We start from the raw sequence: 23,524 nt of genomic DNA, 5'->3' as shown, positions 1-23,524 counted from the left end.
AAGGTATAAATCTGAACTATCCAGATATTGCCATTTGTGTTTTTTCAGTTATTTTTCTATGTCATTTCACAAATACAACAGAGAGCTGTGCTGGCATTTATTATAAAGTTGTCTTTGCAGTCTTCAAAAGAACATTATAATCTTACAGTATGAATCCCTTAGGAGTCCAAAGTGAAGTCGGATACCACTAAGGTACACTAATGTTATAGAGAAAACACTCAAGAAATTACTTTCAGCAGCTTGTGCTTGAATCTAGGGCCATTTCATTAGGTTTTGTGCCCCCAGTCATTTTCCAAGCATATCATGTAAATAAGCAAAGAAGAAATGAGATAAAAACAATAGTCTTTAAAACACCTGTCCTAATCTTAGGTCATAACCGTGATCTATTTTAGTGTAGAACAGTGGTTCTTTGCCTGTGGGTTGAGAACTCCTTGGGGTGTCAAACGACCCTTTCACAGGGTTTGCTTAAGATAGTCAGAAAACATGGATATTTGCATTTTAATTAAAGTAAAATGAGTTATGAAGTTGCAACAAAAATAATTTTATGGTTGGAGGTCGCCACAGCATGAGGAGCTGTATTAAAGGGTGTCAGCCTTAGGAATATAGAGAAACACTGGTTTAGAGTCTTAAAATATTTTGGGGAAACCTCATCTTTTAAACATACTATGTTCATTCCTATCTAGGTCTTGTTTGATTTTAGTTGCTGCTGCTGCTGCTGCTGCTTTCTGGCTTGATTGTTTGTTCATTGCTTTGTTGGATGGCATCTCGTGTCCAACTTCAAATCTATTGTGTATGTGATATTGGCCTTGAGGTCCTGATCCTCCTGCCTCTCAAGTGCTGGCAATAGAGGCAGGCATCACCATGTTCAGCCTACCATTGTTTACTGTGGGATTTCAGAATGCTGTACTGATTCCTGAGAAGCTGCTGATTTAAAATTTTCTTACTCCTTCCCTCGGACATAGACATCTATGAAAAAGTGACTTACTGATATAGATTTCCTTTCATTGACAAATGATTTAAGTTGTAAATTCCTCAGAAGCACACTGTATATGCAAATGTGTTTTCCAGTTTAATCTCACAATTGTTTTTCAATTTTTTCTAACTTATCTCATTCGGTAATTTAATTACTAGAAAACAACCTTTCTCATATTTTCCCTCTGCTATTTTGTGGCTTTTCTTTTTAGAATTTTTCAAAGAACTTCTTGAAAATGCAGAGAAATCCCTGAATGATATGTTCGTGAAGACATACGGCCACTTATACATGCAAAATTCAGAGCTATTTAAAGATCTGTTCGTAGAGTTGAAGCGCTACTATGTGGCGGGAAACGTGAACCTGGAAGAAATGTTAAATGACTTCTGGGCTCGCCTTCTGGAGCGCATGTTCCGCCTGGTGAACTCCCAGTACCATTTCACAGATGAGTACCTGGAATGTGTGAGCAAATACACTGAGCAGCTGAAGCCTTTTGGAGACGTCCCTCGGAAACTGAAGCTCCAGGTTACCCGTGCATTCGTTGCAGCCAGGACCTTCGCTCAAGGCTTAGCAGTTGCAAGGGATGTTGTGAACAGAGTCTCTGTGGTAAGTTCTCTGTGTGTATTCTGTATTTTGATTTTTTGCTTGGTTTGGTTTCAAAAGAAGGTTGAAGAAAGGTTCAAAAGCAAGTCATTAGTGTTCCATTGGCTCAACAACAATCTTTCCTTGGTCTGTCACCTCCCACACTTTGTCCGCAGGCATGTGTTATTTACAATTATTCACCAGGGCTAGGAGGAGCAGCTTTATAGATCATTCTTATTTTCTGGAGTTTCCGTGGTAGCCATTCTTAAGTAGGATGTACATTGACTCCAAAATTTTAATTTTAAAAATGATCTTAACAAATTAACCTCCATCTGTTTCTAGTTTTTTTCTCTTCTTGCAAAATACACACACACACACACTCTCTCTCTCTCCCTCTCTCTCGCTTTCTGTGTGTGTGTGTGTGTGTGTGTGTGTGTGTGTGTGTGTGTGTTTTACACAAAGACTCCATGCTTAGGTTTTTCAAATGACTGTTTGAGCTCATGAGTTGTAGACTAGGAAATCCTCAGTATCCATGAGCATTCGTTTCCTTATTATAAGATGTGCTCAGAGATTCTATAAAGATGCTGTGCACGATTCAGGTTTTGATAGTGAATTTGCTTATAGGATTATCAGTGTGGAAAATACTAGTGTGGCATGTGATAAAATGAATTTGTAAACTAAAAGAGTTGGATTAAGGCAGCATCTTTCAGACTGTGTTCCATGGAAGCCACCTTGGAAGGGACTTCATGAGCGCCTGTGAGGTGAAGCACAGAGGAAGGGCTCCTTTGTATCTATCGGTGTGTCTAAGACTGAGCCATCTGTACCTTAACTACCACAGAGAAGCCTTGCTCTCCTACATTTCCTGCAGGAGCATTTTGCGTAAGATGTCAAAGTGAAAATGGTTCACCGTTCTGTGAGATTGCCAAGTTTTTGTTTCTGGAGCACTGGGAATGGTACTCCAAGGCGTTACAGATGCTTAGCCAGTGTTTTACCCTTGAGCTGTGCCCTTCAGCCCTGAACACTTTCAAAGGAACTTGTGCCCCTCCCCTTATGTCAAACATTTTGGAATCTGGGGCTGGAGAAGGTGTTGAATATTCAGAGCTTAGTGACTGATGTTGGAGGGCCCAGCTCCCTGTGGGTGTTGCTACCTCTGGGCAGGGGGTCCTGGTTGGTATAAGACAGCAGAATGAACAAACTATGGAGAGTAAGCCAGTAAGGCAGTACTTTTCCATGACTTCCATTTGTGTGGACCGTGACCCAGGGCATGTAAGGCAGACCTTTCCAGGTTGCATTTAGTCATTTTGTTTTTAATCATAGCAATAGAAACCTAGCTAGAGATTCGTTATGACTTAATACCAGGGAAGAGACATACACACTGGAGCAAAGTTATCTTTGTCAGATTGCTCTTAGGGCTCTTAGCTTAGGCTCGAAACTGGATGGCCAATGTGTAAGCCACTGTTCAAAATCCTATATATAGATAGATAGATAGATAGATAGATAGATAGATAGATAGATAGATAGATAGATAGATAGTGGCTTTTGCCATTTAGTTGTTTTGGTGATTGGACAAATGGTTCATGTAAATACTGAACAATATTACATATACCAAAATGCCCACCAGATTGACTGCCATAGAGTTCATCTACAGGTAGGATGACTGTGTAATTTATTATCCAAATGAAGGCACTTACTGTCTAAACCAACAGATGCTTATTAACAAATATAACCAGGCAACAGGGACCACTAACTGTTAATGAGCAACTAAGTGCACAGAATGTACTGTCGCCTTAGTCAGAGAGGAAGCTGATGTTTACCAGAGAGAAGCAAATGAGTCTGGAGGCTGAGATACTGCAGAAAATAGGTACCGATAGGTTGGAATTAGAAAACCGATTCTCTTGTCTCCAGGTTGCAAATAGTTCGGAATTCCTTTGTAGAATAGTTTTGTTCACTTTCTCTTTTCCTTCTGATACTTCCATTGTCCATGGCAAATTTTTGGTGAGGCATATAAACCTAGACTTGGGTAAGTGAGGTGATTGGTATAGTGAGAAAATAATCTCAATGCTGTGCTTCTGTCAACCCCAGCCGTCATTTTATTCGTGGTCCCAGTCTGGAAGCAGTCCACAGTATCCAATTCTTTGAGGCCCATGTTACTGGCATAGCAGTTCACCTGACATATTTACTCACTTTTAAGAGTTTCTTATGTTCATCCTAAGATGAATGGGCTAGAAGGAGCCAATGTGTGGTGTGAATGCCCATATATACATGTGTACCCATGTGCTATACACACAAATATTCAGAGGAAAACAAGGGATGCATATCCCTAAGTAAATGTTTGAGAAATACTCTCTTTAACTAAATGTAAGTTCCACTGGGGGAAGAAGAAAAGCTGCTTTTTAACATAACTCCTTAAAGATTTTTGTTTCAGAATTGAGCTCAGTTCTGTATTAATTTTGTACTTGCAGCTTTTTAAAAGATAGTTTATAGTTTTATGGAAATACAGAGAATGTAAGATGTGTCATCAAACTCACACATGGCAAAGGTTATTTGCCAGTTACATTGCTAAAAATAATATCATCAGGCTATGTTAAATACTATATTTGTAATTGGAAAATAATAATAAAGATGATGACGACAACAATGATGATGATGATGGTGGTGGTGGTGATGATGATGATGATGATGATTATGGTATAGGACTGATTTGGCTTCAGTATTGAACAACTTCTGGACTTAAGGACTGATTTGAAACCCAAATTTTAAATTAAGTTTGCTTATGTTACTTTAATAACACAATACTAAAATACATTATATCAGTTCCTGAAGATGACAAAATAAGACATATTGTATGGGATGTCCCTATGTAGCAGTATGCCAGGCATATTTTTATATTTGGGAAAATATTTATTGTTTAATGTATTTGGAGTGTAGCTCTCTGTTAAGCCAATAAACTTTTAGTATGTGGGAGATGTAGTGAATGAACTGTCAGACAGATTTCAAACAAGTAAGTACAAACACCATCTGATTAACATAATTCGGATTCCCTACCAATTTATGTATTGAGTACTTTTTCCATGTCTATGGGGCTTTTTTTTCCACTAACCCTTGCTCAAGTACGTTTTCTTTGGAAGAACAATTTAACATATGTAGCTTTTTGTGCCTAATAAAATGAATGCCCTCTAGCCTGAAAAAGGCCTTTTAGAGTAGGAAGTATATTTGCCAGTTGAGGAGACCCAAACCACTTGACTACAAAGACACATGTAAAGGCAAACTGGAAAAGCACCGTGGCTGAGGGGCTGCCTGCTGAATACTTAACTCAGAGATAGTCTCACTTTCTCTTTCTAAGTGGATGGCGCCTTGTATTTACAGCTTCCTTTTGCACTTCCAAGATGAATAATGATTTCATCACCAAGCCTCGGAAAGGGCCATTGGCACCAGTAAGCTTCCCTTCCTTGCAGAGAAGGGCACTACTTGGTTGAAGTACTCTTGCTGTGCTTCACATTTGCTGAACCCAGTGGTGTCGGCACACTCCTTGGAGCCTTAGGATTCCAGCTGCAGAGGTCACCCCTTCCTTAGTAACAGGCGGTTCAAGAGGGTCCTGCCGCTACGCCTCCTTGTCTGACTTATTCCATTGTTCTCTGCCACGGTTCCTGATGCATTCCTTACTTACCTGCTTGGAGCAGCAGTTTTGCCTGGGAGGATGGAGTCCATTGTGGTGCTTAAGAAATGCACAAGTGGTTACATGCATCATGAAAATTAATAGCTCTTCTAGCAAAGAGATCTAGTCTCCTGGTTTCAATTAACACTGGCATAATGGGTCTGTGTCCACACCCGCATGCCCAACTGCAGGGGCTATAATTAGAAAATGGTTCTTTACCTTCAAGATGTATGAATGACCATCCTGCCTTGAAAACAATTTCTGTGGATTCCTCCTTCCTTCCCTTATTCTCCAATGAGTCCAAGTACCACATCATTTTTTTTAATATTTTCCCACACCATTATAAATGCAAATAAGCTTTTAAGAAACCAAGTATAAACTTCCATTCTACCCTTAATAGTATTTTTCACTTAGGTGTAAAGGCTAGACTTGCAAAGGGCATGGTAGAAGTCAAGCTATGCTGAGGCTAGGGATAAGGCGTATAAACCCAGAGGCTGAATAAAATGTGCATTGCAAACACTCTAATGGCATTAAGTGAATTAAACCAATCTCAGGACGACGAATACTAGATATTTGCCTTACGATTTCTACATTTTATATAGATAGATCAACTATGACATAAAAGCAGAAGAAACCGTCCAGGGCACAAAAGATGACTAATGCCAGGGAAAAGAGAGAGAAAGGGGGCACAGTGAAGTGTGAGAAGTCATGCTCAATGTACTTGTATGGAAACATCCTTAGGTAACAGTACCACATACAATAAATATATACAATGAAAAGATTTAAAAACAAATACTGCAAAGTAGAAAACAAAAAATAGAGAGTCTTCAAGGGAGTTAATATAATCGTATTTTCACTTTACGGGAGCATAACCAAGTTTGATTTCAGACAAAAATGAAAGTTTCAGGTATTTGTAGCGCTTCTATCTACAATGTGCCTGCAATGATTCTTGAGTGAATGGGAGCTAGTCTATATATTATGATTTTGAATTTTTCTTATCAGATCAACAGCGAGGAATGTCTCATCTCTCTTGGTGTGTGTGTGTGTGTGTGTGTGTGTGTGTGTGTGTGTGTGTGTGTGTGTGTGTACTGAATTCGAGATGACTTAGGAAATTGTTGAATAAACTCATCACATCCCACAGCAAGTGTGGGCTCCCTATCTCTTTCTCTTACCATAATTTGGTGAAATATTTCTTGTTGTTTTTATTGGGTGCTTGTGTTACCAGGCAACAGATGAAAATCTAGACCTTTTCTGTTTGTTTGGCATGAGTGGCTGTGTAAAAAAAAATGCAGGGGAGGGGGGCAGTGCATAGTGACAAATGCATTTTCAAAGCTAGAATAAACTACAAGGCAGTGTGTTTCTAACTTGAGTGCAGCACGCTGACTGTAGTCGCTGTGTAATGTGGCTTAAAGCTCCTTGTGAGTTTCTGAAATGAAAACCAGACTGTGGGAAGAGTTATGCTCCAGCATTTTTCTTTTGTAGGCTGTTCACTGGAGTTTTTAATGTGGGGCTCGAATATGCAGGTTATTTGGTAGAAAGGCTCAATCGATTTTTTTTTAAAAAGAGGCTTTGACAAGGAAACTTTTCTATAAAGGCTTTTTTATAGCAGATATGGCATACAGATGTCATGGTACACACTCAGGAAGGCCAAGAGGAGAGAGTTGCTGCTGTTGCCCGTCCTCCCCTTCCTCCCCTTCCTTTCCTTCTTCTTTCTTCTCTTACCCTCCTCTTTGTCCATTTTTCAGCTCTAAAAATTCCTATCTTCATGCTACATCCCCAGCCCACAATGAATACTTCTAAAAGAGGTCAGAAAATAGATGAATGTTGTCCCAGTAACTCTTACTTTGGTACATTCTGAGTAGAGTTGTCTTTTTTTTTTTTTTTTTTTTGGTTCTTTTTTTTTTCGGAGCTGGGGACCGAACCCAGGGCCTTGCGCTTCCTAGGCAAGCGCTCTACCACTGAGCTAAATCCCCAACCCCTAGAGTTGTCTTAATATTGGAAAAAATGATGAGTTGGTTGTAAAGAATTTTAAGTGTCTTAGAAATTGGACATGCATGTATTGGGATTTTGAGACAATCACTCAAGTTGATTTTTGCGTTGGAGTTAATACAGAAAATGTTCAGTCCAGAAGCCATACCCTCTTTAGCAAAAGTGAATATATCTTCTCATCTTTCCATAAATAATGTCACCCCTTCTTTAATAAACCTTATCCTCTTTTAAACCTTGTCCTTTCTGGTAGGAATTCATTATCTCTGATACATTTCACTGAAGTTCTTTAAAAGTTTTAGAACTGAGGTAAAATATGAGTTATTTTGCAGCTTAGGTTAAAGGGGGAACTTTTTGTGGTACTAGGGATGAAACCCAGGACCTGTGCTTGCTAAGCAAGTGTTCTGCCACTCAGCTGCAACCCACCCCTCCCCTCCAGCAAAGGGAATGCCTGTGTACTATGTCCAGTGGTGTTTGCTTGAGCCTTTGAACTCTTGTGAGCAGGGATGGTGAGTAATACACTGTAATTATATCTCTTTTCTCACCCTATAGCAGTTTGAATGGTTTTCAAGGCATGGTGCTGGCACTCAGTAAGTCATTATTATTTTATTAAACAATAAGTCCTCTCCTCCCAGTATCTAGTAGGCATTGCTCCATATAGTAGTATCCTAAATTGCCCTGTAACGTAAAACCTCATTCATTTTGCCAGTAAACATGAAAAACTACACCTTATCACTAGAAAGCACCCAGCCCTATAGCTAAGTGTTCCTGAGTGTGCAGAAAGTGTGTGAAGTCTGAGAGCCCTTGTACTGCCCTCAGGCTTCCTGTATAGGCTTTGATTCCAAAGAGGTCATGTAGGGGTTCACCAAAGCATCTGGGATGCATAGTACTTTCCTGGCGTGTATGCGACCTATATTTGATCCTCATCACTGACAACAAATGTTAGAGATCAAGGAAGTTAACTGCATGCAGTCGAGAATCCCTGACTACCTGGCTCCAAAGCCGTGCTTTTAGCTCTGCCACTTTCAGAAAGACAACCCACCCCCACCCCCACACACAAAGTGTACAAGTTAAGCATGTTCTCTGTGAATGCTTTAAGCAGTATGTTTGTTCAAAGGTAGAAGGGATAGAAAGATAGATAGATAGATAGATAGATAGATAGATAGATAGATAGAAATATATTTATATATATTCATTATATTATGAAATATAATCATAAATGTCCACCCCTATTCTTATCTCAGCCCTAAGGATTCGAGAAGTGATTCACATCTGGATTCAGCAGACCCTTCTGAATGAAAGAAAAACGTAACAGCTATTAGTCCAGAGATGTGCCCCAAAGTCCCAGTCAGATTGAACATTTTAAATGGCATGCTGTGACACAGAGGAAAGTACACAGCTGAGGATGAAATGGAGACCTTAGAGCATATTGCTCTTTTAATTATTCCCTGTGTGCCATGATCTGCTATTTGGTTTTGGGACTTCTAAAGTCAATCTATTTCAGTAAGTGAGTTTTAGAGAGAATGAAGGCAGTATTGACTTTTTAAAAATATGATCACCAGGGAATAAAATGCAAATGAAATTTGATTTTCCCTTTTTAAAAAGCTCCCCCAGCCAGGTCCAGCAGGGGCAGATGTATATCTTGAGTTTAAGGCCCCCCCGGTCCCAAAATAAATTATGGTATTGTGACTGTATGCGTCCTTATGGGTGAGAAAGATGCAACCTTTCACTCCTATCCAGGAGTGGAGCGATTCCATCAGAACCTTGTGGAGAAGTGTTGTGCAGTGCATGGCCTGTCACCATGTGACAGACAGTAAGAACCATCACTGGATCCCCAGGGTTCTGGGCTTTGCCAGAGACTTCAGAAGACAGTTGCCCGCGCACCACTATGCACACACTAGGACTTGCCCTTTCCTTTCCTGTGTTGACTGAGACACCTTAAACTAACCTACTTTTCCTTTTACCAAGAAGTCCTCTGCGGCTCCACTGACTAACACCCCCAAGTGGTGGGGTTGTTACAGAGTGAAGAGCTGTCCTTGATACATCTCCCATCTGGGCTTGGGCAGGTTGATATAGCTGGGGCACAGGGCCTGAAATATTAGTTTTTTGGCATGTCTTCTAGAAGGGGGAGGTCCTGTGGGGAACACTCCCTTTAGATCTTTAGATCCCTTGGCTGTTGAAAAAAAAAAAAAACCTCCTAATACATGGTTTCATCCTCCATATTGGACTTGCTTCCCAGGTCCTGAATTCCCTTTGTGTGAACCATGCATGGTGGTCTGATTTATGGCTGTGAAAATAAAGAACATTTTTTTTCCTCTAGCTTCATGTTCCTTCATCCCAGTTTTCTTATAACTTCTCCATTTCTCTTCACAGTTGTGGTATTATTTACTGTTCCCATAGCATCTTATAGCTGAGTGCCTTGTGATCGTTTTTAGTAGCTAAGTCACAAATCACATGCAGAACTCGAGTTGGAAAAAAAATGTTCCCAAACCTAGCTCCACAATCTTCCTTTAACTAAATGCCACTGTGTCGTATCATTTTGTTTCGTCTCTGATTTTAAACTGAAGACCCCATCAGACTCATTTTGGGGGGATCATCACGGGGTCTAGTGCATTAATGATCTGACTAGCAATCGAACTTGGGATGCAGTGTGGTACTTCCTAACGTGATCTTTCTGACTCCATGAACAATAAAGAGTAGAACAAGTGCTTCAGAAAATGCTTCTTGAATCTAATTATCTCCACTTGAACATCTTTGTTTACTTCCTCAAAGGGTCTGTTCTACCTTGGGATTTATTTATGTTCTATAGAACAGGTTTCATATTCTAATATAGAAATTCTCACTTATCTTGATATCTGTAATAATCCCAGGCACATGTGAAATGCTCGACACCTACTTGTTGACACTTTAGCTTTCTACATTTAATTTACCACGCTATTGTTGGCTCTTAATTCAACATGTCAAGGACTATTCCATAATTTTCCTGTTCCTCTTCTCCTGCTCCTCCTCCTCTTCCCCTGCTGCTTTCTATCTCTTTTCTTTTTACTATTGTCACTCTTTAGTCCAGACTGACTTTTACATGCTGTATTTTTGCCTCAATCTTCCATGTCTGGGATTAGAAGCATGCTCTAACACATCCAGCTGTGTTGTGGGTTTTTTTATAAGTCATTTGCATAACCTTTACATCTCGAAGCTCCAGCCATTTAGCAGTCTCACTAATGTGGCCTGGGACTAAAAATAAAGGAGAAAATAAGCACTGCCTAAGAATAGAGGCTCCTATCTGCTGTTTAGGATGGCCGGAAAACGTGACCCATTTGGGAATCTGTGTGACACAGTGTTTGATAAGGTGTGATACTGGAATCAAACATGAGAGGGTGGCTGTCAGCAGATTGTTTCATCTCTTTGGCTTCAGTTTGCTTATCTCTACAATGTGAGAGCAGCATTACTGGTGATAGTTGAGGCCCCTTCCGGTGCAGACGCCTGAGATCTTATGACTTGGACACCCTTCCTCCTTGAGGCCTGTTTGTTCATCTGGAAAACGAGAGGTGAATGAGCATCAAAGTCCTACGAATGTGTGACTTCAAAGGAATGAACTTTTAGCTATCCAGAAAATCAAGTTATTCAGAGAGGTCAATCCTCAAGGATAGTGGTTAGCCAGAATTTTACTGTACATTAATATACAGTTAAAGGGACTAATTTAGTGTTTAGGAAAACATTTGGGACTGGTTAAAACTGTGGAAAAATTCTAAGTCTTTGTAGAGAATGTTGACTTTAGTGTATACAATTACCATCTTGCTGTATGCTTTCCCCTTTTACGCTACGGTTCTTTTGGGAATAAGCCAGAGAAGTAAGTGTGTGTGTGTGTGTGTGTGTGTGTGTGTGTGTGTGTACACACCAGATAGGAGACTGACAATACTAATCTCCTGTTCCGGTTCCTAAGGGCACCGTTGATAAGTGGTATCCAAAGTGACATACCAGAGAGGGTGCCACACATGGCCAGCCACCCAGCATCATCTCTGGGATGTATTTGCTCCCTGTGATAGTATCTACTTCCAAAAGTCTATGTCTGAAGAACTAGCTGATGAGGACAGTGAAGAGTGCACTAGTCCCCTGATAAAGGCTCCAAAAGAGAAGAGGGCAGAGAGAGCAAGTCAGGAACTTTCACTTAGCTGCTTGCACTTGATTCTTAGCCTATTGATAGAAATGAATGACACGATGGGATTGGCTCTTTCATGACCCCAAACAATTTTATCCTGCAGAAAATGCCATTTCTCCGCAGAGGATAGCTATCCTATTCTAACTTGGGTAGTATTTTACTCGATGCTATTTGACTCCTTAGCAGACATTCATCTGTAGGGCCTCCCAGTTTCTGTTCAGTGTCAAACACTTCTAAATTCTGGCCACACACACACACACACACACACACACACACACACACTCATATGCAACATTGCTATCCTAGATTCTTCTACCTTATTGTGAAAAGTCCTACTGTTTGTTGTCCCTGTGATGATCTCCATTTACTTCCCCACTTAAATTCAAAAGCTTCTTCAAAATTGAACAGAAGTCTCATACATTACAAGAGTACTCCATGCTTGACTCTCCACAAAGCCTGTGAAATTTAAACTTAACTCCACCGACTGGGCATAGAACAAAGTATATACAAGATCTCCTTGACAAATATAACTGGGTGTTAGGGTGTGAAGGGCAGTCTTACAATTTGAGAAGTTGTACCAGTGTTTCTTTCAGTCTGGCACTGAAGGAAACAATGATTGCAGCAGGCCATGCACAGGCTCTTGAGTTCCATCTGCACTAGAAATGGCAAACAAATGAATAAAAAGCACACCTCAGGTGATACCCCAACTCTTAACTCTAGCTTTCCAGTACCTGTCTTCTTCCACTTGTCTGATCTCACTCTTAATTGATTTCCACTGGAGGCAAGCCTCCTAATTGAGAACAGCAGCAACCCATCCTTCAGTTCATGGTTGATGCTCCAGTGTCAGTTGTGTCTATTTTGATTCAACCATGACTTTCTTTTTTTCCTGTCTCACATTAGGTGAATCCCACAGCTCAGTGCACCCAAGCACTGCTGAAGATGATCTACTGCTCTCACTGCCGGGGCCTGGTGACTGTGAAGCCCTGTTACAACTATTGCTCAAACATCATGAGAGGCTGTTTGGCCAACCAAGGAGACCTTGATTTAGAGTGGAACAATTTCATAGGTAAGCCTGTGATTGATGTGTAAGCTTTACTTAGAGATGACTCCATATCTGGCCACAAGGACTGTTGTCATTGCCAGCTATGAAAATTTCAATTTATTCAAGTGTTAGACACTCACCAGAGTCCTTGCTATACTGCCCTCAGTGCTTGAGGTTAGTAGAATCAGTACTTCAAGTCAGTGTCGTCTTTCAGAAGACAGTTAGGTACACTGACTTCTAATGTTGCAGAGGTAACTTTTTGATATTTTTTGTGAAACACTCAGGTTTAGTCCTCATCCTAGGTCTCTCTCCATGTTCCCTCTGATGTACAGTCTTCACAGAGCCATGAAAGTAGCTTTGAAGATTCTCTCTTGGGCTGGACAGGTGGCTCAGTGGACAAAGTGCTTGTTTTGCTAGAACAAGGGTCTATGTTTGATCTCCAGAATCAGAAAAAATCCTAGGAGTGGTGGTGCACTTGTAATCCCAGGGCTTGGGAAGTAGAGACAGTCAGCCCAGTCTGAGTACAGTGCCCCAGGACAGTGAGAGAGACCCTGATGCAAAAAGACTAGGGTGGCAGTAACTTTCTTGGGGAACTCGGAATTCTGTTATTTCATATTTGATATGTAAGTTTGATGTAACAATATCTGGTCTCTGTCTGTCTGTCTGTCCTTTCTTTTACATTGCAACCTAATCTTTGGGAGACTGACTAGATACCCATTTGATCATCAGATTAGAATTCTGATGTGGAAATTTACTGGGTTTGTTTTTGTAGAGGACTCAGCCATGGTAGAATCCTCTTATGTGAATGGACAGAGTCTCTGATTATTTGAAAAGTAGGACTGTTCAGTGATTCTGCCACTTAGAGAAACATTACTAGAACGCAGACCATACTCTAAGCAAGCTAGCTAGGTTCTGAGAAGGCAATTAGGATTTCCAGGACAACATAAGCAGTCATCTACTTTAGTGCCCAGTGCGTACATCAGTCCGGAAGCCTCCAAGGCCAACATCGAAATTGACAAAGCAGAGCACTGATGGAACATAGCACACATGCTTAGAGTGTACCAATTTGCTCTCTCACTCCCTAATCACATTTACAGAATTGCAGGCTGAAATGTCTTTATAGAAACCAAGTTTTTGCTGAAACATCGACATCATGGGAGCATACATGTAATTTGCTGCCTTGGATTTGCTTTATTTTGTTTCATTTTGTTTGTTGTTTGTGGGGCTTAATTTTTCTTTTTTCGTTTCTTTTTTTTTTTTTTTGAATAGAGAAAATTGGAGTAAGAAAATCCTTTTTAGCCCGAGTGAGAGTGACTTGCCATATTAAGTCTGTTTGAAAGTGCATCAATAAATTGGCTCCCGCAGATTCTTAAACATAGACACTGGGGAGAAAAGATGTAAATATTAAGCACTTTAGCACACTTGTGGCCTAAATAGCTCAAAGCTGGAAAGCATGGGGAAAAAAGCTTTTACATACAGAGTGAAACCAGGGGAGAAACCAAACATTTCCTATGGGAATAAAGCTATGGTACTTCCCCATCTAAGGGGAAGTAGACCATTAGACACTCCCCCATAGCCGACTTCCTTTTCCTTTCTAAATTCCAGTGTTGGGTTGGCTGCTTTCATTTGGTTGTGCTTTGTTTCTTGCCATGTAGCCCAGGCTGGCCTTCAACTCCCATAGCCTCTGCCTCCAGATGGCTGGAATTACAGGTGTACTATACCACAGCTGGTTACACTTAGTTCTTAAAGAAAGGTGGTAGACTTCTATTTACCTTCTGCGCATAGCAGGCTTTCTTTGGGACAAGGCATTTGGCATGCAGTACAAATCGTGGTGACAGGGATTAAGCTTTGCTTCCTTTCTTACCTAGGCACACCAAGGATAGCACAGGGCATTTTCCACCATGTGCTTTGTTATTCATTGTGCCCAGAAGCGACTACTACCAAGGCCCTCTCACATCTTTGTATTAAACTACAACTTTCTCTATATCTCTTCTAAGACGTTACAGATCCACAGCATATCAAAAACATACTCTGACTGGCTTAAGTAATGCTTTCAGCCTCGAGTTGTTGCTGCTGTTCTTGGAGTGTATTTTTTAAATTGCATGCGCTATCTGTGAAGAAGCAAAATTAAACCCAAGTGGAAATGGATGGGATTTTGGAATTGATTTTCTACAGCTATTTTAAATGATACTACTTGGAGTGGTGTAGCATGCAATTGTATGTAAATATTTTTAATGGGTACACTACTCTTTATTTCTAATAAGCTGATATAAAAAGCCAGGCATAATAGACACGTTAATCTCCTGTTCTTTTTCATGGGATTTTTCACAAAGGCTTAATTAATCTCTATGGTTGTACAATTCAGTCCCAATTACACCACACCTCTGCTGTAAATATTTCTCTCTCTCTCTCTCTCTCTCTCTCTCAATTTTCTTTGCTGTTTAAATGATTGCACAGTCAAGGATTTGTTTTATCTCTTTTAAAATCAAATCTTATGGTTAAGTTGGGAATCTGTATTCAGCTCTTCCAGTCAGGTTGGGAGGCTAAAGATATGGGTCTCTCATTATTTATTGGAGACAAAAGGACAAAAGAATTACTTTCCCTAGTCAGAAGGGGATACTTCTTTTTCAACATTTTTTATGAGCATACATTAATTATACATAATAATTGGTTTCATATGACATTTTCATACATGCTTATAATGTATTTGATCATACTCATTCCAATTACCCTCACTTGTCCCCTCCCACTCCTGCTGATTCCCCAGAAAGGGATGCTCTTCTGGGTGAGTTGGGAGGGGGCGTTCAGGCTAGTGCCTTGAGCTGGTCTTGTGGTTGGATCAGACTTGACTTTTTCTGAAACTGAGCAGGAATTTTTCCAAGTCAGCCCTGCTGCTGGGCTCTCCCTGTTCCCACAACTACATCTGCTTATCACCACAAGTTCTAAGTGCTAAGTCTTGCTAGTCTTAATAGGATGGGTCCAAATACAGGAAACACCTTTGAAAGTTCACCTTTATAACAGGCTGATACAAAGCCTTTGATTTGCAAAGCAAACCAAATGCTGGCCCTTTGACTACCACCAAAAAAAGTTTGTTTTCAGAGAACCATAAATTATTCTTAGGTTTGACTTGTCTGTCACATACTGTGCCTCTGTTAACACTCATTTGACTTGGAGCCAACCCTATTAATGTCATATATTGTTTGCTGCCAATGGGAATTTAGTATTGGAATTGCTGACAAGGACACTAGCCAGGTTCTGGCAGATGGCAGTAGCAAGTATGGTAGCAAATGCATATGAAAATTGTGGCCTCTTACCAACCAGAAGGAAAATAAAACACCAGACCAGCCATCTTTAGATTCCTCTTGGTAATTTTTAGGGGCGGGGTATTGGTGGCAGCTATTGGCCAATAGATGGCCAATCATAACTTCCTGCAGGGTTAGAGGCAGCTTTGGCTCTGGGCTGTGAGCTACCGGCAGAATGCATCCTCACTTGCATTCTTCAGCTGGGCAACACGCAACGCCATGGCACCAGCCCCAACAAAGGCCTGGTTTCCCTCTCCATTCCCAGGTCCTTGTGTATGGCCAGCAGCTCTGAGTTTACAAAGACGGCAAACAGCCAGAAGAATTAGGGTTTATGTTTCCTTTCAGTCTTTCACAAACACATTAGCAATCAATCTGGCCTTTCCTCACCACTAGGGGAATAAGTAGATACAAAATGCACCCCCTATTTAAACCTCTGATTTTAGATGTTTATTATCTATTCATAATATTTTTATTTGAAGCCAGCAATATATCTTGGCTTGCGAAGGAATGTGCTTTCTGTATGTGGCGGTCCTGACACTTTGACAGTGATGAACACATTTACATTGTGCTCCACTTGTTTGCAAAAGTTGCCTTTTCGCTAGCACATCAAAAGCATTTTTTTTCTCTCTCCTCTAGTACAATGGCATATTCATGCTGTCAGCCTTTCCTTAAAGGTTAGAGGCATCACTTTATTGGTGCTTACCACAATGCAGTCTGAAACTTCATTTGCTGTTACTTTAAAATACCGCGCTTCACAGAAATCTGTTCATTGTTGGTGACTTCGGAATTGTAGTTTAGAGAAATGACCTCACACTTTAAAATGTTGTGTAGCATTTGTTGTAAATTGAAGATAAAATGTCAATGACCAACTTCGATTTTATTTACATTTTGATAGTTAAAATCCCCCCCCCCACACACACACACTAGAAAATTTAGGTAGAGGCTCAGCTGGGGTAGCAGCTGAGAGGGACACCCAGCCTTCTAGAAAGGAATATTCCTTTCTGGTTCTTGCCATGGAAGTACCCAGAGGAGTAGACAATGGGGATCTAAGTCATTTGCTTGTCATTCATTAGAACTGGAGTGTAAAAGAGAAAACCCCATTTAAGTTAACTGTTGGGCTCAGCTGTTAAGACCACTTAATTGCTCTTCTAGAGGTTCCATTGGTTCCCATCACCTATATCAGGTGCCTCACAATCACCTCTGTCTCCAGCTCCAGAGGACCAGACCACTGTGGCTCCACAGGCAAACACTCTTCATTTGCATATATTCACACACAGACAAATTAATAAATGATAATAGTAAAAAGGGAGATGGAGAAATGGCTCAGCTGACTGCTCTTCCAGAGATCCTGAGTTCGATTCCCAGCAACCACATGGTGGCTTGCAACCATCTGTAATGGGATCCGATGCCCTCTTCTGGTGCGTCTGAGGACAGCTACAATGTACTTATATATATAAAATAAATCTTTAAGAAATGATAATAAGGGCTGGAGAGGTGGCTCAGTGGTTAAGAGCACTGACTGCACTTCCAGAGATCCTGAGTTCGATTCCCAGCAACCACATGGTGGCTTGCAACCATCTGTAATGGGATCCGATGCCCTCTTCTGGTGCGTCTGAGGACAGCTACAATGTACTTATATATATAAAATAAATCTTTAAGAAATGATAATAAGGGCTGGAGAGGTGGCTCAGTGGTTAAGAGCACTGACTGCACTTCCAGAGGTCCTGAGTTCAATTCCCAGCAACCACATGGTGGCTCACAACCATCTGTGATGAGGTCCCTTCTCTGGTGTGTCTGAGGACAGCTACAATGTACTCATATATAATAAATAAATAAATCTTAAAAAAAGAAATGATAATAAAACTTTTTAAATTTATGTTTAATAACTATGCATCCTTTTCCTCCTTGGGTGTGGAGAAGGATTTCATTTCTAAGAGTTCTTCTACTTCTGTGCAAATATCAGGTAAAAATACCAACTCATAATCGCCAAGTGCACAGATGGCAAGAAAACAAAGAACAGCTTATTTTCTTTAAGGAATCCAGTGCTTGTTGGAAAATGCCAGGTTCCTCCAAAGACTAACAGTGACTTTCAGGTATCAGTGACGTGACACACCACAAATGGACAAAGTTTGTGCAGGGGCATGTTGGCTCATGGTTTCAGTGGACTACAAAAAAAGCATGTGTGTTACTACTAAACTAATCGAGGCCCTCACATTGGAAAATGAGCTTATCTTATCCCCCAAATGGCATGCCTCTAAGTTTCATTATTTGAAGTCATTAGAATTCCCAGAGCACTTTCATTCTATTATCCAACTGTGCACTCAGGGATCTTCAATGTCTCACCAAACGAAACGAAAGAAAAGAATTGCTGCGCCAGGATTGTAACTGATTTATGTTTTCAAGTCTTGTAAATGGAACCTGAAAGGCAAAGATCCCAGGGAAGTGTCTGGGAGAGCAGGCATGGGACTCTGCCCTCAGCCTCACGGCTGGCAGCTGGAATGCTGGCTGACACTCGAAGGATTGAACACTGCCAGTGATAGACGATTCCTGATTGAATTGCTACAGAACAAAAACTTCACACTTTAGCATAATACGGACACATAATGTAGAGATTCAGTGTGAACTCGTGGAAATGACTAGAAAATATGAATAAATTGAGGGGGGGGGGAGTCTGTTTTCTTTTTCTCTCCAGAAAGAAAAGACTGTCAATTAATCAAAACTGATGCTCACACCTGAACTAATGATTTACTCTCTTGTGTTTTTCTCCAAACCTTGTTAGATGCCATGCTGATGGTGGCAGAGAGGCTGGAGGGTCCTTTCAACATTGAGTCCGTTATGGATCCCATCGATGTGAAGATTTCTGATGCTATCATGAACATGCAGGATAATAGTGTTCAGGTGTCTCAGAAGGTACCGAAGGCAGGATGCTGGGCAGGACGGCTAGAGATGCCCTCTGTCCTGTCCTGTAGAATCCCTAATATAAACTTATTCCAATGCAGGTTTTCCAAGGCTGTGGACCTCCAAAGCCTCTCCCGGCTGGACGAATTTCTCGTTCCATCTCTGAAAGTGCCTTCAGTGCTCGATTCAGACCTTATCATCCAGAGCAACGCCCAACTACAGCAGCTGGCACTAGTTTGGACCGACTGGTGAGCACTTTAAGAGGGATGGGTGTGTTTAATGGCAAGGAACTGCAAACGTTTGCTTAAAAATGAACTTTTCATTGGAAAGCATACAAGTGTGAGCCTTTTCCATTCTGCCTTTTTAATGTAGTTATATGTGGGTGGCAGTAAATGTGCCTCGTTTTCTGTCTCAGAACGTTCCTGTATCGTCTAGGAAATGGGGTGTAACGCCTTTCATCTCCTGACTTCCCTTTAATGTCACTGAGTGTTTACTGAGCATCTGCTGTATACCTGCCTGCCAGTAGGTTATGCCGAAGGGGAAGCTCAGAGCAGTAAGACAGGCCTTAATCTCAAAAGACCTCAACAAAGGGAGAGGGTCACCAGTCTAAGCTGTCCAATGGGTACCAAAATAGCCTAGGACTAAATCCTGAATTGATTTCATAGAACATTAACGTGTTATGGTCATGCATGGATTTATTTTTGGTCAATAAAATTAATAATGTCAATTTAAGACATCCTAACATTATGTGTGCCACACCCAAAACATCCAGACATGATCATCATCCACCTTGTACGGAGTAAGTCAATGAACAAGTACATACCTCTGGGTAGAAAAGATATCTTTACCATTGGCTACTCTTTCCCAATCACCTTTTCAAAGTAAATGTACTCCTACAGAAAAGCAATCTTGATTCAATCCATCTTCACTGTGTTTTCAAAAACTTCAGCAATGCATTTTAGTGTACTGGATTTTAAAGTTAAAGTGGTTTGAGGGCAGAAAGCCACAAGGTAAGGTGAAAGGAGATAATAGTATGCGAGGAGGATAATTAGATACTTTTGTGCAAGTATCAGGTAAAAATACCAACTCACAGTCCCCAGATGCACAGATGGCAGGAAAACAAAGAACAGCTTGTTTTCTTTAAGGAATCCAGTACTTGCTAGAAAATGCTAGGTTCCTCCAAAGTCTAAAAGTGACTTGTGGGTATCAGCAAAGCGACACACCACAAATGGACAAGATTACATATATGGCAGCATTCTGTGGCAACCTGGGACCATAGAGCAGGAAGGAAGCCTGACAGGGTACTGATGTGAAAGGAGGACGCATAATGCCAGTTAAGTTTTCCTGTATGATGTGGATAAAACCTTAGAGCGAAAGACTGTGTTTGCAAAGTACAGGACTCAGATGGCAGGTACATGAGGAGGTAGACAGCGGATCCAGACAGCTCCTTTAGAGTTTGCATTTGAGCTATTAATTCCTGAGAGAGATGATTTCTTTTTGAGGGTAAGACCTGTATGTTTTCTTCAGCTGGTATTGAAACTGTGAGTTGTATATAATCCACATTAGAAATGATCAAAAGGTATATCTATTAAATAGTTGGAATTTGGCTTGGTTGGTTGTGATGGCTTTGTGTTAGCAACATTATTTGCCTGCTTGTGGTTTTAATTATCATTTCATATATATGGGTGTTTGGCTTGCATGTATGTGTGTATGGCCTGTGTACCTGGTAAGTGAAAGGGCATCAGATCCTCTGAAACTGAAGTTACAAACCCTCGTGAGCTATCGAGTGGGTACTAGGAATAAACCCAGATTCTCCCGTTGTTTGAATTAAATATGTATATAATATGTTTTGATCATATATATTCCTATTACCCTTTTTATTGGATATTTTATGTATTTATATTTCCAATGTTATCCCCTTTCCCCTCTCCTCCCATCCTCCCTCCCCCCTCCCTTTGCTTCGATGAAGATGCTCCCACTCCTACCCATCCACTCCCACTGGCATTCTCCTACACTGTGGAAACAAGCCTTCACAGGACCAAGGGCTTCTCCTCCTATTGATGCCAGATAAGGCCATCCTCTGCTACATATGTGGCTTGAGTCATAGATCCCTCCATGTGTACTCATTGGTTGGTAGTTTAGTCCCTAGGAGCTCTGGGGGGACTAGTTAGTTGATATTGTTGCCAGCCCCTTCAGCTCCTTCAATTCTTTCTCTAACTCCTCCAATGGGTACCCTGTTCTCAGTTCAATGGTTGGCTGCAAGAATCTGCGTCTGTATTTGTCATGCTCTGGCAGAGCCTCTCAGGAGACAGCTATATAAGAGTCCTGTTAGCATGCACTTCTTGACATCAGCAATAATGTTTGGGTTTGGTGACTGTATGTATATGAGCTGGATCCCCAGGTGGGGCAGGGTTTGAATTGAATGGCCTTTCCTTTAGTCTCTGCTCCAAACTTTGTCTCCATATCGCCTCCTGTGAATATTTTTGTTTCCCCTTCTAAGATGGACTGAAGCATCCACACTTTGGTCATCTTTCTTTAGCTTCGTGTGGTTTGTGGATTGTAACTTGGGTAATCTGAGCTTTTGAGCTAATATACACTTACCAGTGAGTGCACACCACGTGTGTTTTCCTGTGATTGGGTTACCTCACTCAGGATGATATTTTCCAGTTCCCTCCATTTGCCTACGAATTTCATAAACTCGTTGTTTTTGATAGCTGAGTAATATTCCATTGTGTAGATGTACCACATTTTCTGTATCCATTCCTCTGTTGAAGGGCATCTGGGTTCTTTCCAGCTTCTGGCTATTATAAATAAGGCTGCAATGAACATAGTGGAGCACGTGTCTTTTTTATATGTTGGGGCATCTTTTGGGTATATGCCCAAGAGAGGTATAGCTGGATCCTCAGGCAGTTCAATGTCCAATTTTCTGAGTAGCCTCCAGACTGATTTCCAGAATGGTTGTACCAGTCTGCAATCCCACCAACAATGGAGAAGTGTTCCTCTTTCTCCGCATCCTCGCCAGCATCTGCTGTCACCTGAGTTTTTGATCTTAGCCATTCTCACTGGTGTGAGGTGAAATCTCAGGGTTGTTTTGATTTGCATTCCCCTTATGACTAAAGATGTTGAACATTTCTTTAAGTGTTTCTCAGCCATTCGGCATTCATCAGCTGTGAGTTGTTTGTTTAGCTCTGAACCCCATTTTTAATAGGGTTATTTGTCTCCCTGAGGTCTAACTTCTTGAGTTCTTTGTATATTCTGGATATAAGGCCTCTATCTGTTGTAGGATTGGTAAAGATCTTTTCCCAATCTGTTGGTTGCTGTTTTGTCCGAATGACAGTGTCCTTTGCCTTACAGAAGCTTTGCAGTTTTATGAGATCCCATTTGTCGATTCTTGATCTTAGAGCATAAGCCATTGGTGTTTTGTTCAGGAAATTTTCTCCAGTGCCCATGTGTTTGAGGCTCTTCCCCACTTTTTCTTCTATTAGTTTCAGTGTATCTGGTTTGATGTGGAGGTCCTTGATCCACTAGGACTTGAGCTTTTTACAGGGCACTAAGAATGGATCAATTTACATTCTTCTACCTGCTGACCGCCAGTTGAACCAGCACCATTTGTTGAAAACCCTATTAACCTTTTTGTCCTTTTCCAAATTAGTCCCCTTTCTACTTGTATGTCACATGTGTGTGTCCCAATGACTTTAATAGGGTTCATTAAAGAAGCAAGGGTAAGGGGTTATTTACAGAATCATAGGCAGTTTGTCAGTGGCTATACCTCTGACAAGAATGGAATGAGGTTTTCCTTTGTGCCCCGGGCTGATTTGGAACTCAGTGTAGATCAGCCACCACTAACCTCAACCTTGAAACCTTCCTCCTTAACCTCCTTCCTGCTGGAATCATACATGGTAGTTTTGTATACATACATGGATGGCCCATCCTTTTTCTTTTTTCCCCCCTTAGGTTACTGATGTCAAAGAGAAACTGAAGCAAGCTAAGAAGTTCTGGTCCTCTCTCCCAAGCACTGTTTGCAATGATGAGAGGATGGCAGCAGGAAATGAGAATGAGGATGACTGTTGGAATGGGAAGAGCAAAAGCAGGTCAGCCTCCCCCAGGGAAGTAGCATCTTCTTTCATCCGGGGTACCTGGCTTGCTTTCCAGCATGGCTCTCGCAGCTGTTACCCAAGGGAAGCAGCTTTTAGTAGGTAGTGATGACACAAGGTTTCTGGATGACTCTAGGCATACCCATTTAGGTGTTCAAAAAGACATCCAGATACTTATAAAGAAGTAGCTTTGACAGTAGTTATATTCCAGTATTACAGCCTACTAAAAAACATTTAGTACCCGTGGCCCTTGTCTGAGGGGCCTAGCTTTTATAAAGCACCACTCCCCAAAAAGGCCATATTCTCTTTCTTGATGATTCTATGTGTCCCACCCTGGCACACTCTTTGACTGAGATAAGCACCCATCAAGAGGTAGTTTTGGTTTGACAGTGACCGAAAAAAGGATTACTTTCAAAAGGGTCTCATTCAGATCACAGAAAGTACACATTCCTAGGATAAGGAGTAATTACAGTTGATTATAAATGGAAGAAATTCTATTCTACCGTGCTCAGTGGAGATCCTAAACTTGATCAAAATCTTCGGTCTCCTCTACTCAGTGATCATCTCAACAGGACCATTTCTTCCTTTCAGGTACCTGTTTGCAGTGACAGGAAACGGATTAGCCAACCAGGGCAACAACCCAGAAGTGCAGGTTGACACCAGCAAGCCGGACATTCTGATCCTTCGTCAAATCATGGCCCTTCGGGTTATGACCAGTAAAATGAAGAATGCTTACAACGGAAATGACGTGGACTTCTTTGATATCAGTAAGGCTTGGTGTCTTTCAAGTACAGGGTTTGTTCTTCTCTGACTTGATTAGAATGTGTGCAATGGACTCC

At 41.1% G+C, this 23,524-nt stretch overlaps 1 protein-coding gene and 1 long non-coding RNA gene across 4 annotated transcripts in view; one reads left to right on the top strand and one right to left on the bottom strand.

The window, feature by feature from the left end:
- LOC102550607 (uncharacterized) overlaps positions 1-23,524 on the bottom strand; it is a 178,937-nt gene that overhangs the window by 57,638 nt on the left and 97,775 nt on the right. The window contains exon 5 of one of the 2 annotated variants that reach the window (XR_015646772.1): positions 10,334-10,724. The exons of the other annotated variant lie outside the window; for it this stretch is intronic. This is a non-coding gene — a long non-coding RNA (uncharacterized LOC102550607). Of the gene's footprint in view, positions 1-10,333; positions 10,725-23,524 lie in introns of those variants that run through there. 2 annotated transcript variants of the gene reach the window in all.
- Gpc4 (glypican 4) overlaps positions 1-23,524 on the top strand; it is a 109,709-nt gene that overhangs the window by 85,449 nt on the left and 736 nt on the right. For both annotated transcript variants that reach the window (XM_087600012.1, NM_001014108.1), the window contains 6 exon segments: positions 1,185-1,576; positions 12,250-12,415; positions 18,473-18,603; positions 18,693-18,839; positions 22,546-22,682; positions 23,277-23,452. In XM_087600012.1, the coding sequence (XP_087456138.1) occupies positions 1,185-1,576; positions 12,250-12,415; positions 18,473-18,603; positions 18,693-18,839; positions 22,546-22,682; positions 23,277-23,452 (1,149 nt within the window).

This window comes from Rattus norvegicus, chromosome X (genome assembly GCF_021556685.1).
Source record: "Rattus norvegicus strain SHRSP/BbbUtx chromosome X, alternate assembly SHRSP_T2T, whole genome shotgun sequence".
Lineage (NCBI taxonomy): Eukaryota > Metazoa > Chordata > Mammalia > Rodentia > Muridae > Rattus > Rattus norvegicus.
The sequence above is the reverse complement of the archived record's forward strand: the minus strand, read 5'-3'. Positions and strand labels throughout refer to the sequence as shown.